General features: G+C 41.4%; 1 protein-coding gene across 1 annotated transcript in view; it reads left to right on the top strand.

Moving 5' to 3' along the window:
• LOC133575003 (inactive tyrosine-protein kinase PRAG1-like) overlaps positions 1-19,208 on the top strand; it is a 35,667-nt gene extending 16,459 nt beyond the window's left edge. Inside the window, exons 3-6 of the mRNA XM_061927447.2 lie at positions 31-1,622; positions 11,930-12,060; positions 14,097-14,863; positions 16,829-19,208. Coding sequence (XP_061783431.1) covers positions 31-1,622; positions 11,930-12,060; positions 14,097-14,863; positions 16,829-17,959 — 3,621 coding nt within the window. The 3' untranslated portion in view covers positions 17,960-19,208. The remainder of the gene's footprint in view (positions 1-30; positions 1,623-11,929; positions 12,061-14,096; positions 14,864-16,828) is intronic.
• The last annotated feature ends 371 nt before the right edge of the window (positions 19,209-19,579 follow it).

Below are 19,579 nucleotides of genomic sequence, written 5' to 3'. Positions count from 1 at the left end.
TGTTCTCTAACCAGTGCTTTTTTGTTACAGAAAAACTCAAAAGGTCTAAAGAAGCTTCTGGACCTCTCTTCACTTTACATTGATGGCAACAGTTGCAATAAAACCCAGAGAGATTCATCTCTTCAAAGCCCGGAACCCAAGAAGGACTATTGCTTTTCTCACCCTTCCTTGTCGCCCAAAGGCTCTATGATCATCAGCAACAGAGGTCCTCAAGGTGTCAAGAACAAAGCTAATGGGGACATTTGTAATCAGCAGAATAGTACCACCGCCCCCAGAACTAATAGCACTTCAAGTGTTGGCGCTAAGAGATTAAATTATCATTGCCAAAATTCTGTGGAGAAACTTTTTCCTCCAACCAGTCCTGCCAAACTTTGTAGTAACGGAACAGGTAACACAGTTCTCCCCACCAAGACGTCCAGCACTTCCCTAAACTCTGCATTATCTTTGGACACTCTCACTAACAGTCAGTCCTCCATCTACTCTCCTCCTGTCCTATCTAAACAAAACAGCCCCTTAGACTCTTCCTCCTCATTTGATAGCAGTACAGATTCTCTACCAGTCCACGAGGGTTCCGTTGGGAGCCCCAAAAGTCCCCAAGCAACGCTTAACTCTGCACCCAATTCTCCCAGTGAACCAGACTCTGAACCCATTTATGCAGAGAGCACCAAGAAAAAGCATAAGCCTCAGGGAAATGTGTTTCAAAACCAGACCAAGAACTCCTCAGAAGAAAGTCAACGGGCCACCATTACTGTAATGGCTGCCCACACAGAGGGGAACAACAGGATGTTCTACCTGAGCAGCCCAGATTCTGCCATCAGCACTCAGTACCACTTTAGCCCTACAGCACATAAGGACCCCGTCAGCACAGCCTTTCGCTGGCCCAGTCCGAGCCACAGTGCACCCTCCTTGATTACAGAATTCAGCCTTCCCCCTCCTCTCTATCCCAAGCCTCAGTCTAGCCCGCCCATTCCACCAAAAAGAACCACCCGGTCACCCAAACTTGGCACTTCCAGCCTTTCTCCGTCCATCTCTTCACCGGTTCCACTTCCAGATCTCCACAGACTGAGCACCCCTAGTCTCTCGCCGTTCATATCGTCTCCGGTTCCTCTCCCGGAACTCTCCATGCTTTTACTGGTGTCCGCCAAAGAGGGACACTTCAAGGTCCAACCGGAAAACCACAGCCCAGCAGCATCCGATCGTTGGCAAAAGCACCACAACCACCACAGCTCCACCTGGAACTGTCGCATCGAGGAGGAAGAGGAGGAGGAAGAACGGGAGCGGAAAGGGGGTGAAAAAAAAACGCTGACTACTAATCCTGGGTCTCGTGTAACAGGCCCAGTCAATGGTGCTGCTGTCTGGAAGGAGTCCAGAGACTGTAAGGCCCTGACCAGCCCCCCTCAGATGACAGAGCCAGGCACGGCCCCCCTGCCTCTACCTAACAATGGTGCCTGTCAGGGGGATAGTGAGGTTGCCGCTGCAGAGGAGAAGGGCAAGCAGAGCGGGAGCATGCCGGCCAAGCAACATGACAGCGCAACAACAGAGCCTCTGGTAGCGGGGAAGATGGGATCAAGCAATCATGAGACCAATCCAACACCACCACCTCCACCCAAGAAACAGCACAGGTACGTGTGACCCATTTAAACATTTATGTGGTATCTGTTTGACTACACTGCCCTGATGTAAAAGTATAATAGTCTTCTTTAAGGTATATTTCAAACTTTAAACTAGTTACAGTAATCCAAAGCGAGTGTTTGCACTTTTTTCAGTGAAGTCTCCAGGGGTCCTGGGTACTGCTCGTCTCATCCTGTTCTTGTTGAGGTTCATGTTACAGTTTAGGAGCATATATTCATTGAATTGTTAGGTCAAGTCTCAAACAATACCCATTCTGAGGGTATAGTTTGGATTTTCTATCGACACTATGTGAATCCGTCATGCTCCCCAGATGGATGCAATCAAATTGGAACCACAATCTGACATCCCCGTAGTCCGTACTGTGCCTACCTGTGACTCACACAAGCATTAACGGGACGGTAATCCGTCTATGAAACGCTGCTTTGCGCATACTACATAATGTATGGGCACCTACTCTTTAACAGCATGTATGTTTTTTTCTCCTCTCTGGTGGAACGATCTAGTGTCGGTTGCACCTGACTGCCATTGCATGTGTGATGCTCACTGTGCAAGCTTTATTTCGACCACTTTGGGATCATTGAAACAGTGACAGCGTCTTCCTCAATGCGTGTGTTGTCCTATTCATGCTACTAATGCGACCTTTTTTTCAATTGTAATGAACACATAAAATCGGTCTGTTAAATGGCGCCCTTTGTATTGACTGCAGCCGAATAGCTCCAATAACATTGGGGCACTGTGGTAAAGCTACAGCAATCATTATTCTTGCGGTGGAATACAGTGGCGCCTTCAAAGTCTTACAGTTTGGACTTGAAACCAAAATTATTAAGAAAAATAAGCCCCTAAATTGCACAAAAACGTTTTTAAATTACAACAAATTGATAAACGGATTGTGGTTGATTTTGGAGGTTACAATTAGGACAGTCAACTGTCCTGTATTAGCCAGGATAAATTGGCTTCGAGTATTGACTGTTAGCTCTTGTAAATGCACTAGTTTAGATGAAAAAGGCAGCAACACATCGCCTGTCATCCAATCACAGCCCCCCTCAAGCGCATCAGTTGTATACAGCAAAAACTCTTATTATAAACAACTTTAGGCTTGGTTTTTTTCACTTGCAAATCTTGTGAGATGCAAGTAGCGGGGGTTTTTTTAACTTATTTTTTAACCTTTATTTGGGCTTGCTTTTCAGCCTCTGTGGTAAATCTTTTGTGCTTTCTTCACCACCGTTTCCTGTTTACCGACTTGGTACACCCACCAAAACACACACACATAATGCGCATCTCATCAGAACACCAGTGTTCTGCGTCATTGGCTTGTTATTTTACGTAAGCTTGAGAAGTCAACCAGTGGAAACTCGTTTCTATCGTGCAAACAATGTTTCGTAGCGATTAGATTGGATCAGAATATTTCAAACTAACACAAATTAGTCTGAAATACTTAATGTAAATAATATGCTATAATCTGTCTTTTATTGAACACATTCTATAAGGCAGTGCCATATCCTCATACTTTCACAGTGATATCACTGTTTTTTTGTTACTTTGTGGCACAATAAAAATGATGCAAGTTCTGGATAACTTCCAGGTTAAACAATTTTCCACACAACAAGAATTTACCAATACAGAAACAATGCTAAAAAAATAATAAAAGGTACATAAAAAATGTAAATAAAACTATGCTATGAGGCGAACTGACAAGAGCTTACAGTCCCAATAAAGGCAAATTGTGTGTTCTTTGAGGTTTGTTCAATATGACGTTACACAATGATACATTAAGGATTGAAAGGGAACATACAAACCCTGTTTCCATATGAGTTGGGAAATTGTGTTGGATGTAAATATAAACGGAATACGATTTGCAAATCATTTTCAACCCATATTCCGTTGAATATGCTACAAAGACAACATATTTGATGTTCAAACTGATAAACTTTTTTTTTTTTTTTTTCAAATAATCATTAACTTTAGAATTTGATGCCAGCAACACGTGACAAAGAAGTTGGGAAAGGGGGCAATAAATACTGATAAAGTTGAGGAATGCTCATCAAACACTTATTTGGAACATCCCACAGGTGAACAGGCTAATTGGGAACAGGTGGGTGCCATGATTGGGTATAAAAGTAGATTCCATGAAATGCTCAGTCATTCACAAACAAGGATGGGGCGAGGGTCACCACTTTGTCAACAAATGCGTGAGCAAATTGTTGAACAGTTTAAGAAAAACCTTTCTCAACCAGCTATTGCAAGGAATTTAGGGATTTCACCATCTACGGTCCGTAATATCATCAAAGGGTTCAGAGAATCTGGAGAAATCACTGCACGTAAGCAGCTCAGCCCGTGACCTTCGATCCCTCAGGCTGTATATGGGGCGGTATAGCTCGGCTGGTAGAGTGGCCGTGCCAGCAACTTGAGGGTTCCAGGTTCGATCCCCGCTTCCGCCATCCACGTCACTGCCGTTGTGTTCTTGGGCAAGACACTTTACCCACCTGCTCCCAGTGCCACCCACACTGGTTTAAATGTAACTTAGATATTGGGTTTCACTATGTAAAGCGCTTTGAGTCACGAGAGAAAAAGCGCTATATAAATATAATTCACTTCACTTCACTGTACTGCATCAACAAGCGACATACGCGTGTAAAGGATATCTACAACATGGGCTCAGGAACACTTCAGAAACCCACTGTCAGTAACTACAGTTAGTCGCTACATCTGTACGTGCAAGTTAAAACTCTCCTATGCAACACTCAGTAAACGTTTGGGAACTGAGGAGACACATTTTTTAAGCTTCTCAGGTGGAATTCTTTCCCATTCTTGCTTGATGTACAGCTTAAGTTGTTCAACAGTCTGGGGGTCTCCGTTGTGGTATTTTAGGCTTCATAATGCGCCACACATTTTCGATGGGAGACCGGTCTGGACTACAGGCAGGCCAGTCTAGTACCCGCACTCTTTTACTATGAAGCCACGTTGATGTAACATGTGGCTTGGCATTGTCTTGCTGAAATAAGCAGGGGCGTCCATGATAACGTTGCTTGGATGGCAACATATGTTGCTCCAATACCTGTATGTACCTTTCAGCATTAATGGCGCCTTCACAGATGTGTAAGTTACCCATGTCTTGGGCACTAATTCACCCCCATACCATCACAGATGCTGGCTTTTCAACTAGGCGATTATAACAATCCGGGTGGTTCTTTTCCTTTTTGGTCCGGAGGACACGACGTCCACAGTTTCCAAAAACAATTTGAAATGTGGACTCGTCAGACCACAGAACACTTTTCCACTTTGTATCAGTCCATCTTAGATGAGCTCAGGCCCAGCGAAGCCGACGGCGTTTCTGGGTGTTGTTGATAAACGGTTTTTGCCTTGCATAGGAGAGTTTTAACTTGCACTTACAGATGTAGCGACCAACTGTAGTTACTGACAGTGGGTTTCTGAAGTGTTCCTGAGCCCATGTGGTGATATCCTTTGCACACTGATGTCGCTTGTTGATGCAGTACAGCCTGAGGGATCGAAGGTCACGGGCTTAGCTGCTTACGTGCAGTGATTTCTCCAGATTCTCTGAACCCTTTGATGATATTACGGACCGTAGATGGTGAAATCCCTAAATTCCTTGCAATAGCTGGTTGAGAAAGGTTTTTCTTAAACTGTTCAACAATTTGCTCACGCATTTGTTGACAAAGTGGTGACCCTCGCCCCATCCTTGTTTGTGAATGACTGAGCATTTCATGGAATCTACTTTTATACCCAATCATGGCACCCACCTGTTCCCAATTAGCCTGTTCACCTGTGGGATGTTCCAAATAAGTGTTTGATGAGCATTCCTCAACTTTATCAGTATTTATTGCCACCTTTCCCAACTTCTTTGTCACGTGTTGCTGGCATCAAATTCTAAAGTTAATGATTATTTGGAAAAAAAAAAAAAAAAAGTTTATCAGTTTGAACATCGAATATGTTGTCTTTGTAGCATATTCAACTGAATATGGGTTGAAAAGGATTTGCAAATCGTATTCCGTTTATATTTACATCTAACACAATTTCCCAACTCATATGGAAACGGGGTTTGTACATTGGAAAGTTAGCGCCCTCTAGGCATCTGTGTAAATTTTGCAAACCGTCCCTTTAAATAGCTATTGTTTTTGTTTGTGTAAATGCTAAAAATGCTGATCTGTAAAAATATGTTAAGTGTTTGGCTCGACAAAAATGGCAGCCAACATCACTGTTGTGTTTGTAACTCTTCAACAAAGTGAACAGTTATTAGTCTACATCATCTATTGCTGTGCGGTATCACTACAACAACTTGATATATTTACATTCCAATGCTTAATCTTTTCAATAATTGTGTGAGGTTTTTATTAAATATTTCAAAATCGTTGCTGTTTTCTAAAGTCAAACATGCTCCATGTGGGAGATGACCACACATAGAATTTACTTTACCGTATTTTTCGGAGTACAAGTCGCTCTGGAGTATAAGTCGCACCGGCCAAAAATGTATAATAAAGAAGGAAAAAAATATATATAAGTCGCATTTTTTGGGGAAATTTATTTGATAAAACCCAACACCAAGAATAGACATTTGAAAGGCAATTTAAAATAAATAAAGAATAGTGAACAACAGGCTGAATAAGTGTACATTATATGAGGCATAAATAACCAACTGAGAACGTGCCTGGTATGTTAACGTAACATATTATGGTAAGAGTCATTCTAATAACTATAACATATAGAACATGCTATACGTTTACCAAACAATCTGTCACTCCTAATCGCTAAATCCCATGAAATCTTATACGTCTAGTCTCTTACGTGAATGAGCTAAATAATATTATTTGATATTTTACGGTAATGTGTTAATAATTTCACACATAAGTCGCTCCTGAGTATAAGTCGCAAATTATGAAAAAAACTGCGGGTACTTCTGTTTTTCAGTTGATGTTTTACAGTTGTTCAGTTATTTTCGATTCTTACTGTGTGCACTTGGAAGCATTACGTCATGAATCATTTAAAAGCCACAGATGGTTGAGGAAATAGGACTCTGAGCAGTCTAAAAAAGCAAAGATGTTTTGTTTTCTTAGCAGCTAGTGACGTCTTTTTAAATCGTTTTGCAGGTTAGTGCACACGTTGCGTTTTAGTGTGGAAGTAAAAGGACTTTTTGACAGGGGTAAGGCGTGTCAGCTGGTTATAGCTGGAGATAGCCAAAGTGGAGGGGCTCGACTGAGCAGATTGTTGCCCCCGGCAACACCCAAAATGCCCCATTCTGGCAGCGGCCGCCAATAGAAGTCAAATTAATAGTCTGACCACTCGCTATATGAGCGCTGACAGTACAGGAGCTCATCTATCTGCTGACTTTAGCTGCACACACGCGACTGGATGGCTGACAGGGTTCTGTTACAACTCATGTGGCTAAATTTGGGGGGGACTCGAACCTCAGCCTCTTCATCATGAGGTAGGCAGCTTTGTCTTTTGATACTGGGAAGATGCTGACTTTGTGTTAGAATTCTCAAAATGACATCCAGTACAATACACGTCATTAATATCAAAACTGATTGTGTACTGCCTTGACGTGTTGAAATTAACAGTATTTAACCTTTTTATACTTGTATGACAGATGTTACATGTGTAGTTAATAGACATAATGATAACTGTTTAACTCTTGAAGCGACAAATTAATTCCATGTTCATTTCTTACTATTTGAAAAAAAAATATTGTGTTCAACCTTAGAGCCTCCACATGCTGCATAAAACGAGTCAGAAGTACTAAGAAGAAAATCTAGTATGGAACTGTTGTTTGATTCTCTGTATAAACCTGCTGTTTGTGAAAATTTTGCATGATTGTATCGAGGTGTTGCATCACGTCAGGTGTCCCTCCTCCCTTCTCTCCCAAATTGTGAGTCAGCCCCTATTATTTCCAAGTTTCGCCTTGCTGAAGTACTGTCCCATAAAATGTGTCATTATTCAAACAACAGACCTGATAACTTCTCACGCACATTAAACGCTTGATAGATGGGGTTTTTTGGAGGGGGCGTGGAGGTTTGACGTCAGTAGTCCATATCGCTGCAAATACAACATGCGCGTGTCACATTTTTACTGCTAACTTTTGGTCCACACAGTGACTACAAGGATCACGGTTAGATGATAGTGTTTATACTCTGAAAACCCAGGTCAGTGCAATCAAAGGTTTGTAAATCACATTTGTGGATACGTCAAGACGTCTGGTAGAGAGGAAATATGCAGTTAGGATGTTGATTTAAGTGTTATTCGGACTTAAAGCGGACATCCCTTATATAAACAGAAAACATCCTGGTGAGTGCTGCATTTTTGTGTCATGACAACATATGTATGTTTTTACAAGATATCAAGTATAGTGAAACATTATTATTTACAAATAAAATATATACATTCATTTTTAAAGAAAAATCTTAGTATGCGCTGCAGTCCGTTGAACAATAACCTGCAGGGTGCACTATGGACATCCCTGTGCCAAAGCAACCTTTGTTAAACTTTACAACAATAGTAATACTAATATTCATAATTATGTCATGTTATTATTATAACTTGTTATTTTTCTAACAATATATAGCTGGGATCTTCAAACTGTGGTACGTGTACCGTTAGTGGCACGTGGGCTCTATCAAGTGGTACTCCAAAGAATCACTTGATTTAACTGAAATAAGGTTTAATTTTCCGATATTTAAACAGTGTTACTGTTCAAACTATGTTCAATGTTACAGTGGTCAAAAATATTAAATATACTTGTTAAATAAAATCTATGCCTTGTATTTAATTAATACTTAGGCCTACTACGTTACTGTATTTTCATTTTGATTGATTGATTGAAACTTTTATTAGTAGATTGCACAGTACAGTACATGTTCCGTACAATAAAGTTGATTTGATTTGATTTGATTGACCCCTAAATGGTAACACCCGAATAAGTTTTTCAACTTGTTTAAGTTGGGGTCCACGTAAATCAATTCATGGTAGATGTTGGTAATGTTGGTCATTATGGTGGTACTTGGAGAGCCAAGTTTTTTTTTTGAGGTGCTACTTGGTGAAAAAGGTTTGATAACCACTGACGTATAGTATTTACTGTACAAGTAACTCAGTTTAAAAGAGCACATAAAAAGCTCTGATATACCTATGCAAATATTAAACAATAAACGGGATATACCAATTTATACAATTATATATATATATATATATATATATATATATATATATATATATATAAAAATAAATAAATACATATACATACATACATTTAAAATAACTTGATGGATATATTGAAAAATAACAATTGAACATTATATATATATATATATATATATATATATATATATATATATATATATATATACACACACACAGTATATGTATACATATATACAGTATATATATGTATGTATACATAAATCCTAATATATATGCATATATATACTGTATATATGTTAAAATTAACGATTTAACTTGTGAATAATCACAAAAAAGTTATTTCCAAGTAACATGTAAAACATTTTAAAATGGTCCTTTATGACCTTCTGACAATAAAATTGCATTTATGTCCAAATAGAGGCTTCTATTTTGAGTTTATTTACATTATGCAAACAAAGTAATAACCTGTGATTGATCATGATAATTCCAAATACTAAAGTGTGATTAATCTGATTTTTTTTTTATCATTTGATAGCACTATTATATATATACAAATATATTATTCACTATAATTTCATTATAAAGAATATTTGTAAGAAAAAAAATTAAGAACTAGATTTTTTTAATTATTATATAAAAAATGCAATTGTACAAATAAAGGCCTTACGCCTAAAAGAAGCCTGGTACTCTCTGCAGTTGGGTAAAAGAGTCAAAGATCACACTGTAAAAGTACATGATGGTATTTTGTACTTTACATCATTGTTCCCTAACCACTGGGCCCGGTACCGGTCCGTGGATCGATTGGTACCGGGCCGAACAAGAAATAAAAAAAATAAAAAATAAAATAAAATAAAATAAAAAAATAAAAAATTATTAAATCATCATAAAAAACACAAGATACACTTACAATTAGTGCACCAACCCAATAAAAACTCCCTCCCCCATTTACACTCATTCCCATTCATTCGCACAAAAGGGTTGTTTTTTTCTGTTATTAATTTTTCTGGTTCCTACATTATATATCAATACAGTCTGCAGGTATACAGTCCGTAAGCACACATGATTGTATTTCTTTATGACAAAAAAAAAATAAAAAAATAAAAATTCCCATCCCCCCCAGTCCGTGAGACAAATTTTCAAGCGTTGACCGGCCCGCAGCTACAAAAAGGTTGGGGACCACTGCTTTACTTGATATTGTGCTACTCTGACATCGGATTCTACACAAGCAGAAAGCAGGGATTTCCTTCTTTTTCCAAATAGGAGTTAAGTCTCCAGGGACTCATTGGTCCCACGGGTCACAGATGGCGTTTGACATTCTTTCACCGATGAAAATCTCATGTTTTAGAAACAAATCTCTTGGTCGTTCAGCGGAAGACGTGCACAAGCGTGTGGAGTCTCTTGACCGCTTATCCTTTTAAAAGTTTAAGCGTTTAAACTGGACACCTCTTTCAGTGACGTGTAAAATGATACCTCCGAGAAACATTTGTCTCCTTTTCGTTTTCCTCGTCCATTTGTTGTCATGATTTATGGGGAACGTGAAGCCAAAGGCCGCCAAATAAACGGAGGGCGGAGTCATTTTGTGATTGAAGACGGAGGGATAAGATGCTGTTTGCCTCAGACATTAGCGGCTCTAATTGGACAAGTGAGTGGCTGTCACTCACACTAATTGATCGCCTTGATTAGGAAGTCTGCATGTGCAGTTTTAATCAGCAATAGTATGAGTAAATACTAGGCACTAGCACGGTGCTTGTCTTAAAGGGGAACATTATCACCAGACCTATGTAAGCGTCAATATATACCTTGATGTTGCAGAAAAAAGACCATATATTTTTTTAACCGATTTCCGAACTCTAAATGGGTGAATTTTGGCGAATTAAACGCCTTCGCTCTAGGAGCGATGACGTCACAATGTGACGTCGCATCAGGAAGCAATCCGCCATTTTCTCAAACACCGAGTCAAATCAGCTCTGTTATTTTCCGTTTTTTCGACTGTTTTCCGTACCTTGGAGACATCATACCTCGTCGGTGTGTTGTCGGAGGGTGTAACAACACGAACAGGGACGGATTCAAGTTGCACCAGTGGCCCAAAGATGCGAAAGTGGCAAGAAAATGGACGTTTGTTCCGCACACTTTACCGACGAAAGCTATGCTACGCCAGAGATGGCAAGAATGTGTGGATATCCTGCTACACTCAAAGCAGATGCATTTCCAACGATAAAGTCAAAGAAATCTGCCGCCAGACCCCCATTGAATCTGCCGCAGTGTGTGAGCAATTCAGGGACAAAGGGCCTCGGTAGCACGGCAAGCAATGGCGGCAGTTTGTTCCCGCAGACGAGCGAGCTAAACCCCCTGGATGTCTTGGCTCACACCGTCCCGAAGATGATCAAGAGAAGAATATCGACCCTAGCTTCCCTGGCCTGCTGACATGAGGGTATGTCTACAGAATATATTAATTGATGAAAATTGGGCTGTCTGCACTCTCAAAGTGCATGTTGTTGCCAAATGTATTTCATATGCTGTAAACCTAGTTCATAGTTGTTAGTTTCCTTTAATGCCAAACAAACACATACCAATCGTTGGTTAGAAGGCGATCGTCGAATTCGTTCTCGCTTTCTCCCGTGTCGCTGGCTGTCGTGTCGTTTTCGTCGGTTTCGCTTGCATACGGTTCAAACCAATATGGCTCAATAGCTTCAGTTTCTTCTTCAATTTCGTTTTCGCTACCTGCCTCCACACTACAACCATCCGTTTCAATACATTCGTAATCTGTTGAATCGCTTAAGCCGCTGAAATCCGAGTCTGAATCCGAGCTAATGTCGCTATAGCTTGCTGTTCTTTCCGCCATGTTTGTTTGTGTTGGCTTCACTATGTGACGTCACAGGAAAATGGACGGGTGGTTAAAATCAGGCACTTTGAAGCTTTTTTTAGGGATATTGCGTGATGGGTAAAATTTTGAAAAAAACTTTGAAAAATATAATAAGCCACTGGGAACTGATTTTTAATGGTTTTAACAATTCTGAAATTGTGATAATGTTCCCCTTTAAAAATAGGAAGCAAGATGTTTGCACTGTTGCAAATGAAGAAGTGCACTACATATGCAAATCTGAGCGAAATTATAATAATTCGGTCCTCTTCTTGTCTGTGTTTACCACAGGGTGTCTGGTCACATGAGCGGCAGCAACATGGAGCTGAACCGCTCGCTGGAGAGTCCGACGTCATCTCCGCGAGGCCTGGGCAGCGCCAGCCTACGTACAGCCTCCACTGATAGTCTAACAGCTGACACTGGTGAGTAGCTTAGATCGAATGCACCACCTTTTCAGTGAACGATACCTACGCAGCTTTACTCGATATTGGAGCCTTTCACTTCTAGTACCTAGTCACCTGGTGTTCAAAAGGTGGCTCTGGAAACTGCAGTATTATACTCCACAGTCCAGCCCTGCACACTGACTGAGTTATATTGTCATCTAAGATATGGGGGGTGAGGTTTACATAAGGTACTATAGCACAACCACACTAACTAGCATTCGTTATGCAAGGGTTCATTTTCCTTTTGCTCTGAGTCTCCTTGAGTATCAAATCAAATGAAGGAGGCCCTAACACTCAATTGTTGTTGTTTGCTAGCCTGTACCGACTAATGTGCCATGGTTTAGACTGAAAATATATTAGAAATCAAACAGAAAATAGGTTTAAATAGTGTAATCCAAATAGTCATTGGTTTGTTCATACTAAGCCAGTGTAAAAGGTCACTTTCGTAAACACAGGAAAGGAAAGAAGTGAGGCTGGTGCACAGAACCTTGAGGGACACCATTTATCTAGGATGCTAGCATTGTGACTACTTGATCATACAGGGGTTATACATTTGTCAAGTTTGGCCACTGCAGTATTACACTCCCCAGTCACCATTAGCTGGAAAATTATAATTTCTTGCTGCTCTCAGTTCAGTTCTCAAAAATACAGAAGGCCCTCATTCTCCTCCATTGTTTGCTAACATGTCTCCTTCTGAGTTATGCGTTCCAAATGGTACTAGTTTTCATATTTGGTTACTGTAATAGAACAAAGGATTAAGGCATTAGACTGAAAATACATTAGAACACCAGCAGAAGAGAGGTTTACTGTAAATAGTGAAATGCATACAATACAGTAGTTACAGTTTGGGATAGGAAACCAGTGTAAAAAGTTGCTTCGGTAATGTTAACTGTAAATTAAGACTAAAACGGTCACTGAAGTAATCCTCCAAATCGGTGAATTAATCAGTCAGAGGCCCCCTAATTTCCGACACAGTTTACTATGTATGCATCTTCTTTTGAGTGAAGTAGTTCAGGCTCTTGTTGACCAGCTATTAGGTTCCTGTGTGTAGTAGTTGCAGGAAACAATGGCGACTAAAGCTACATCCACATTGTTGTCGGAGATGGAACTAATCATTTTGAAAAAACAATCACTTTTATTGGGTAATAGCTCCAACACCGGGGAAGACGTTCACGAAGATGAGCTGTACGACCCATGAAAGGCTCGAGACAGAGGACCGGCGGGAAGGAATACCCGAAAATAATGTACTAAAAAAGCAGTCCGTGAAGCTGCTGATGCAAAGCTAGATTTTTTTAGATGCACGTAAATATCTGTCGGAGGTTTTAGCGGGGGAGGAGCCAGACAGTCATGCAAACTATGTGACGCCAGAGAATATTTTAGCCTTTAGTCAGATATTTGTCAGTGCTGCTGTTGCACTCTGATGCACTTTGTCCACAGTGAACAGTAGAGGAACTCCCCTCAAGGTTTTTATTGCAGCGGTCTGTCATCTTATCTTTCCCCTTTCACACAAACACACACTTTTTTGTGACTGAGACCAGAAATTTAAATTTTTACTAGTATGAACTCTCGCCTAAAATTTAAATGCAAGTATGAGCCGCCAAGTGTCCCCCTCTTGTTTTTTAGTGGAAATTACCCTCATCCTCCATGTGAAAAACCCACTTGTAATTGCTGCAACTTCCTGGCTTCCAGCGTTGTTTGAAGAGATAATCATAGAGTCCGATAACGAGGCAAAAAGGGATTGGCTACATCCTTAGTTTTTTCTTGTACAGTCGTCCTTCCTCCCTCCTTCATAGCACACTATTATCTCAGTATTTGTCTTCTCTGGCGTTGCCATAAAGTCTTGATTCACAAATGTCTCATGTTCGGGTGGAACGATGGAAGTTTTCAGCTCTATTAAAGACAAGAGGTAAGGAGATTTTGACTTACAATAAGTAGGAAGGTTAGTTTCAGGAAGTTGTTTTCTATGGATTCACAACAGATCTTTTCCAACAATGAACAATTCTTTCTCTTATCAGGATCTCGGGATGCCACAAGGTTGTCCTGCTCCTCTCCATTCCTGAGAAGTCCGGCGACCTCAACGCCTGGTTCTCCTCACCCTCCCACATTTAGCATCTCAGCTAACCAGCCACCTCCGCTGCCGGAGAAAAAGATGGTCAACCGCACAGTGTCAGCTCCCGATAGCGCCAATTCGAAGGGCTTTGTCCGAGGCTACCCACGTCTCCCGTTCACTGGTTCGGAAAACAATGTGTGCCGACCCAACGATGGAACCTGCAGGGTCAGTTTGCCGTCCAGTTCTGATGACCCAAGACCTATCTTCTCCTCCAATGAGTCTCTAGAGCACTGTCATGCCCCGCTTGCCCGACCTTTGAGGTCCTGGACTTTGGAGGATCCGTTTAAGAATCATGGACGTTTGGGTGTCCACTGCCGAAGCAGCATCACCTGCTCCTCTTCCCCTCAGCTAAGCGCACCTTTTACGCCGTCTGAAGGAAGCCCCGCTGCCAATTTGGGCTCCAGTCTGCAGTTACAAACCCTCCTGAGTAACATTGACAGCAGGGAAGGAGTGTACTCAAAACTAGGGGGCCTGTATGCGGAGTCCTTGCGCCGCTTATCTCTAAAATGCGAGGAACACTTCACAGGTTCCCAAAAGAACCGACTAAGATTCGAGGAGAGCAACTGGTCGCTGTTCAGGCTCACGTCCAACAAGCCGAGCTGCAACGCAGGAGATGCTGTGTACTATTCTGCTGCCTGCGCCTCCGACCCCAGCAACTCCTACGCTGTGAAGGTAATTTCAAAATACGACTTTTGGTTTAGAACCCATGTGGTGATATTTGCCGAGTAGATGTTGTACGATGGTCAAGAGATTAAAATTAGGTGACGGTCCCAAAAGAGGTTCCTATGTAAACTCTACAAAAGTAGGAAGGGTGTATAGTGTAGTCCCCCCATGACCTTTGTTTTAAAGTCTTTAGTGTGTCTTTGTACAGTTATTGAAACCGCAACAGGGCTGCCCACAGGCTTGCTCATTCATCTTTACAAACCTGGTGGAATTTTCAGTCCGATAAAACCTCAAAACCTTAATCTAACTTCAGAGTATGGGAATCATTGTGCATTATTCCAGGTCTGGCTCTTTATAAATCTCGCTTTGTCTTGCCGGAAAAGTAAAGGAACTAACTGTCTTTCCCAAACTGTTGTCATAAACCTAAAAGCAAACAACTGTCTAAATATGTCTTGCCAAAATTATGAATAAGGATTAAAGAGATCAAGCTAAGCTATATTATCTCTCTGTGTATCTTCAGTACGGCTTTACTGCTCTTCTAATACGATTTATTGTTAGCTTGAAGCCCCTCAATGTTTAAGACTAAAACAGTCACTGAAGTAATCCTCCAAATCGGTGAATTAATCAGTCAGAGGTCCCTTAATTTCCGACACACTTTATTATGTATGCATCCTCTTTTGAGTGAAGTAGTTCAGGCTCTTGTTGACCAGCTATTAGGTACCTGTGTGTAGTAGTTGCAGGAAACAATGGCGACTAAAGCTACATCCACATTGTTGTCGGAGATGGAACTAATCATTTTGAAACAACAATCACTTTTATTGGCTATATAGCTCTAAAACCGGAGAAGACGTTCGCGAAGATGAGCTGTACGACCCATGAAAGACTCGAGGCAGAGGACCGGCGGGAAGGAATACCCGAAAATAATATACTAAAATAGCAGTCTGTGAAGCTGGTGATGCAAAGCTAGAAAAGGAACTAACTGTATTTCCCAAACTGTTGAAACCTAAAAGCAAACAACTGTCTAAATATGTCTTGCCAAAGTTATGAATAAGGATTAACGAGATCAAGCTATATTATCTCTCTGTGTCTCTTCAGTACGGCTTCACTGCTCTTCTAATACGATTTCTTGTTAGCTTGAAGCCCCTCAATGTTTACTCATTGGTCCCCACTTGTTTTCATTTAACACAGGTTTACAATCCCAAATATTAAATCAAACTATTACACTTAAAAGGCATAGTATTTGACCTCCATAATCCTTATTCGATCAAATATATGGAGGAGCGTTCCACTGGATTCACTTCCTGATGCCCCCATATTTCAATCTAAATATAAGAAATAATTCACGAGGCTTGTACAATTTGATTAATTCTAATACTTTTGTCCAGGTATTACAAGACATTATGGTCCTAATAGAGGTTCCTATGTAAACACAAGTATTCAGTCCCACCATGACCTTTGTCCTAAAGTCTTTAGTGGCTCTTTGTACAGTATTTGAAACTCCAGCCCGGATGCCCACAGGCTTATTCATTCATTCTTACTAACCTGGTGGAATTTCCAGTCTGATAAAACCTCAAAACATTAATCTAACTCAAGAATGTTATGTTCTTGACCCAACTGGAATGATAATACAAAGGAAAAACACAAAGAATAATAATGTTTAAATGTGACCCAAAAGCACTGATAACAGTCTTGAATACTTGTTTTTACTTTAGTATCTCAAAATTAGAACAAAAAAATAGCTATTAAAACCAAAAAATGATTCTTCTTATGGTGTCTAAAACCTTCAGCCAGGGATTATGTTTAGATTTGCATCAGTGGCATTGATTTCACATGAATGGGAACAGGAACTGAATTGGCACTGACCTTGAAACCTTTCTAACAACAATTCCTTTCTTGTGTTCCTTGGCTTCCCTCCCTGGAATTCCTCCCCTCCCCTCTCCATTCCTTTCTTGTTCATCCCTCCTCCCTCGTCAGATCTGCAAGAGTCCGTCCTTGGAAACCAAGCAGGGCCACCTCTACGGTCTGTCGGTGCAGCAGAGCGTGCCCGCCCATTTCAACCTGCAGCAGGACTGTGGACACTTTCTGGCGTGCGTCCCCCAGAGCATGTTGCCGTCCGATCAGGTTGCAGTGCCGACCTCGCCTGCAGGGATTTCATCCGGTCAGCAGGCAGAGCGAGAGCGAGTGGTGGTCATCACGCCCGAGATCCCTCGTCAGACAACAGCTGACTTCGCTCGAGAGTTTGATTCCTTTCACAAAAGCCAGCCGGAAGTGTACGAGCGGCGTGTCTGCTTCCTCCTACTGCAGCTCTGCAACGGTCTGGAACATCTGAAGGAGCATGGAGTCACGCACCGCGACCTCTGCCTAGAGAATCTCCTTTTGGTTCCTCACCAGCACAAACAAAGCACTCTGTCCATCCAGAAGAGTGAGACACTTAATGGCTTCAGCACCGCAGACAGTCAGCGTCGCCTCCCTCGTCTCCTGATCAGCAACTTTTCCAAAGCCAAGCGGCGCACCACCGACGATGCTGCGTCAACCGCCGTTGACCCTCGTGTGAAACGGGACCATGCACGGCTGGCGCCTGAGATCGTGTCGGCCGCCCAATACCGCAAATTTGATGAATTCCAGACAGGCATCCTGATCTATGAGCTGCTCCACCAGCCCAACCCTTTTGAGGTCAGCCCAGTCCTGAGGGAACAGGACTACCGCTGCGAAGACTTACCTGCCATCCCATCTCTGTCGCTGTACTCTGCCGGACTCCAGCGACTAGCGCAGCTCCTCCTTCAACCGGACCCCATCAAGCGCATACACATTCAGGATGCCAAGCGCATCCTACAGAGCCTGCTGTGGGGACCCAGAAAGGACCTGATGGATCAACAGTGTGAGAGGCAGGGACAAAGCAGGGGCTTGGCGGACGGAGCGCGACACGAGGGCCTCCTTAACTGGCTGGACGTAAAACGGGCACTGCTGATGATGAAATTCGCTGAGCGCTCACTGGAGCCTGAAAGGAACGCAGAGCTGGAGGACTGGTTGTGCTGTCAGTATTTCTCCTCGGCTCACCCCCTGGCTCTGTGTCACACTGCTGAGCTGCTGTACTTGCTCAAGTGATGGCTCACTTTGCTGGAAGAAATGAGAGCATATAAATAAGTTATTAGAGACTGATAATGTCACAAACCACTGGATATGGACACAGGTATTAGGACACACCCTTTAAAATTGGAGGAAAATATGGGAATTATTATGCATTCTTCCGGAACAGAAACTGTCTTTCACAAACTGTTCCCACAAAGTTAAAAGCATACAATTTTTTAAATACGTCTTGGAAAAATTATGTGTATCTTCAGTGAAGCTTGACTGCTCTTCTAATGGTTTCTTATTGGCTTCCATCAAAGTAGAGTACCTTAGGGTTCACTCATTGATCCCCACTTGTGTTCATTTAACACTGGCTTCCAAAACCAAATATTAAATCAAATTATTACACTTGAAAGACCTCCATAATCGTCATTCAATCAAATATTTAGGGATTGGCGTCCCTCTGGGCTCCCTTCTCGATCCCCACCTATTTTAATTTAAAAAATCTAAGAATTAAGGAGTTGTGTACTATCTGATTAATTACAGCAGAGGTGTATCCTAATACTTTTACCTTATAGTGTACAGCTAAACAGGCCAAGGTTTTGCTTTTTAAAAAAGGAGACACTGTAAGACATTCTTCAACCAACCGTCCATTTTGTAACATTCTCATATCGCTAAAATTCTTTTCTTTTTTTTTAATGCTACACTTGTAACACTGTTTGGAGTTCCATTCTGTATTTAAAGTATTAATTGGCACCAATGCTGTTGTCTCGAGCAAAGTATTGTACACTGAAGTACAACATTGTGTTGTGAATTTAATCATCTGCTGATGAAACGACATGCAACTCGGCATTCTGCTCACTTTTGTTTCCTTCTATCTAAAAGATTTTGACGCCGTGCCTTCTGCTCTTGGTGTGACTCCGCAAAATGTAAATAAATGTATGGCAGGGTTGTTGTTGTGAAACTGGCTTTTCACAAAAACTATCCTTTTTTTGTACAGTCAATAGTACAACACGCCGCAAGCAGGTCTTGAAAAACAAACTTGCATTGTGAGCGGAAGTTAAATGTAATATTTATGATGTTATTTGTTATCCTGTAGTTGTCACTGGAGTTTGTATCACAGAAGCCCGTTTTATTAGGAAGTAGCGACATTTTATATCTAATAAAAGTGGTGAGAACGGACTGCATGCATTTGTTTTTATTTTCAAATGGTTTCATGTCGTTGTTAATCATCTAACTTTGTGTGTGTCCAACAATAAACTGCATTTATTTTCTCACTTTAAAATCTGGTGGTTTTCATTTGACTTAGCTAACCACTAACCATGTTAAACCCAGATTCCGATCTAACAAAGGTCTTAACTCCTTCTCCTTCTATGCCACATCAATATGGAATGCACTCCCAACTAGGGATGATACACGAAACCGATTTTCCCGGTTGTTCGATAAGAAAAGAACCGAGTCCTCGGACTCGAATCCCTTTTTGAGAACCGGTACCCGTTATCGAAACCACTATAGTAAATAAAAAGAGTTGGTTCTTTATTCGAATACCAGGGAACGAATCCCGTCCCGACCAGAAATGCTCCGTGGGACGTCACAAGAAATGACGTCAAGTAGCTCAGTCATTAGGCGCAGATAGCGAAAGCAGGAAAAACAATG

This window comes from Nerophis lumbriciformis, linkage group LG32 (assembly GCF_033978685.3).
Source record: "Nerophis lumbriciformis linkage group LG32, RoL_Nlum_v2.1, whole genome shotgun sequence".
NCBI lineage: Eukaryota > Metazoa > Chordata > Actinopteri > Syngnathiformes > Syngnathidae > Nerophis > Nerophis lumbriciformis.
This window is presented reverse-complemented; position numbering and strand designations above follow the sequence as displayed.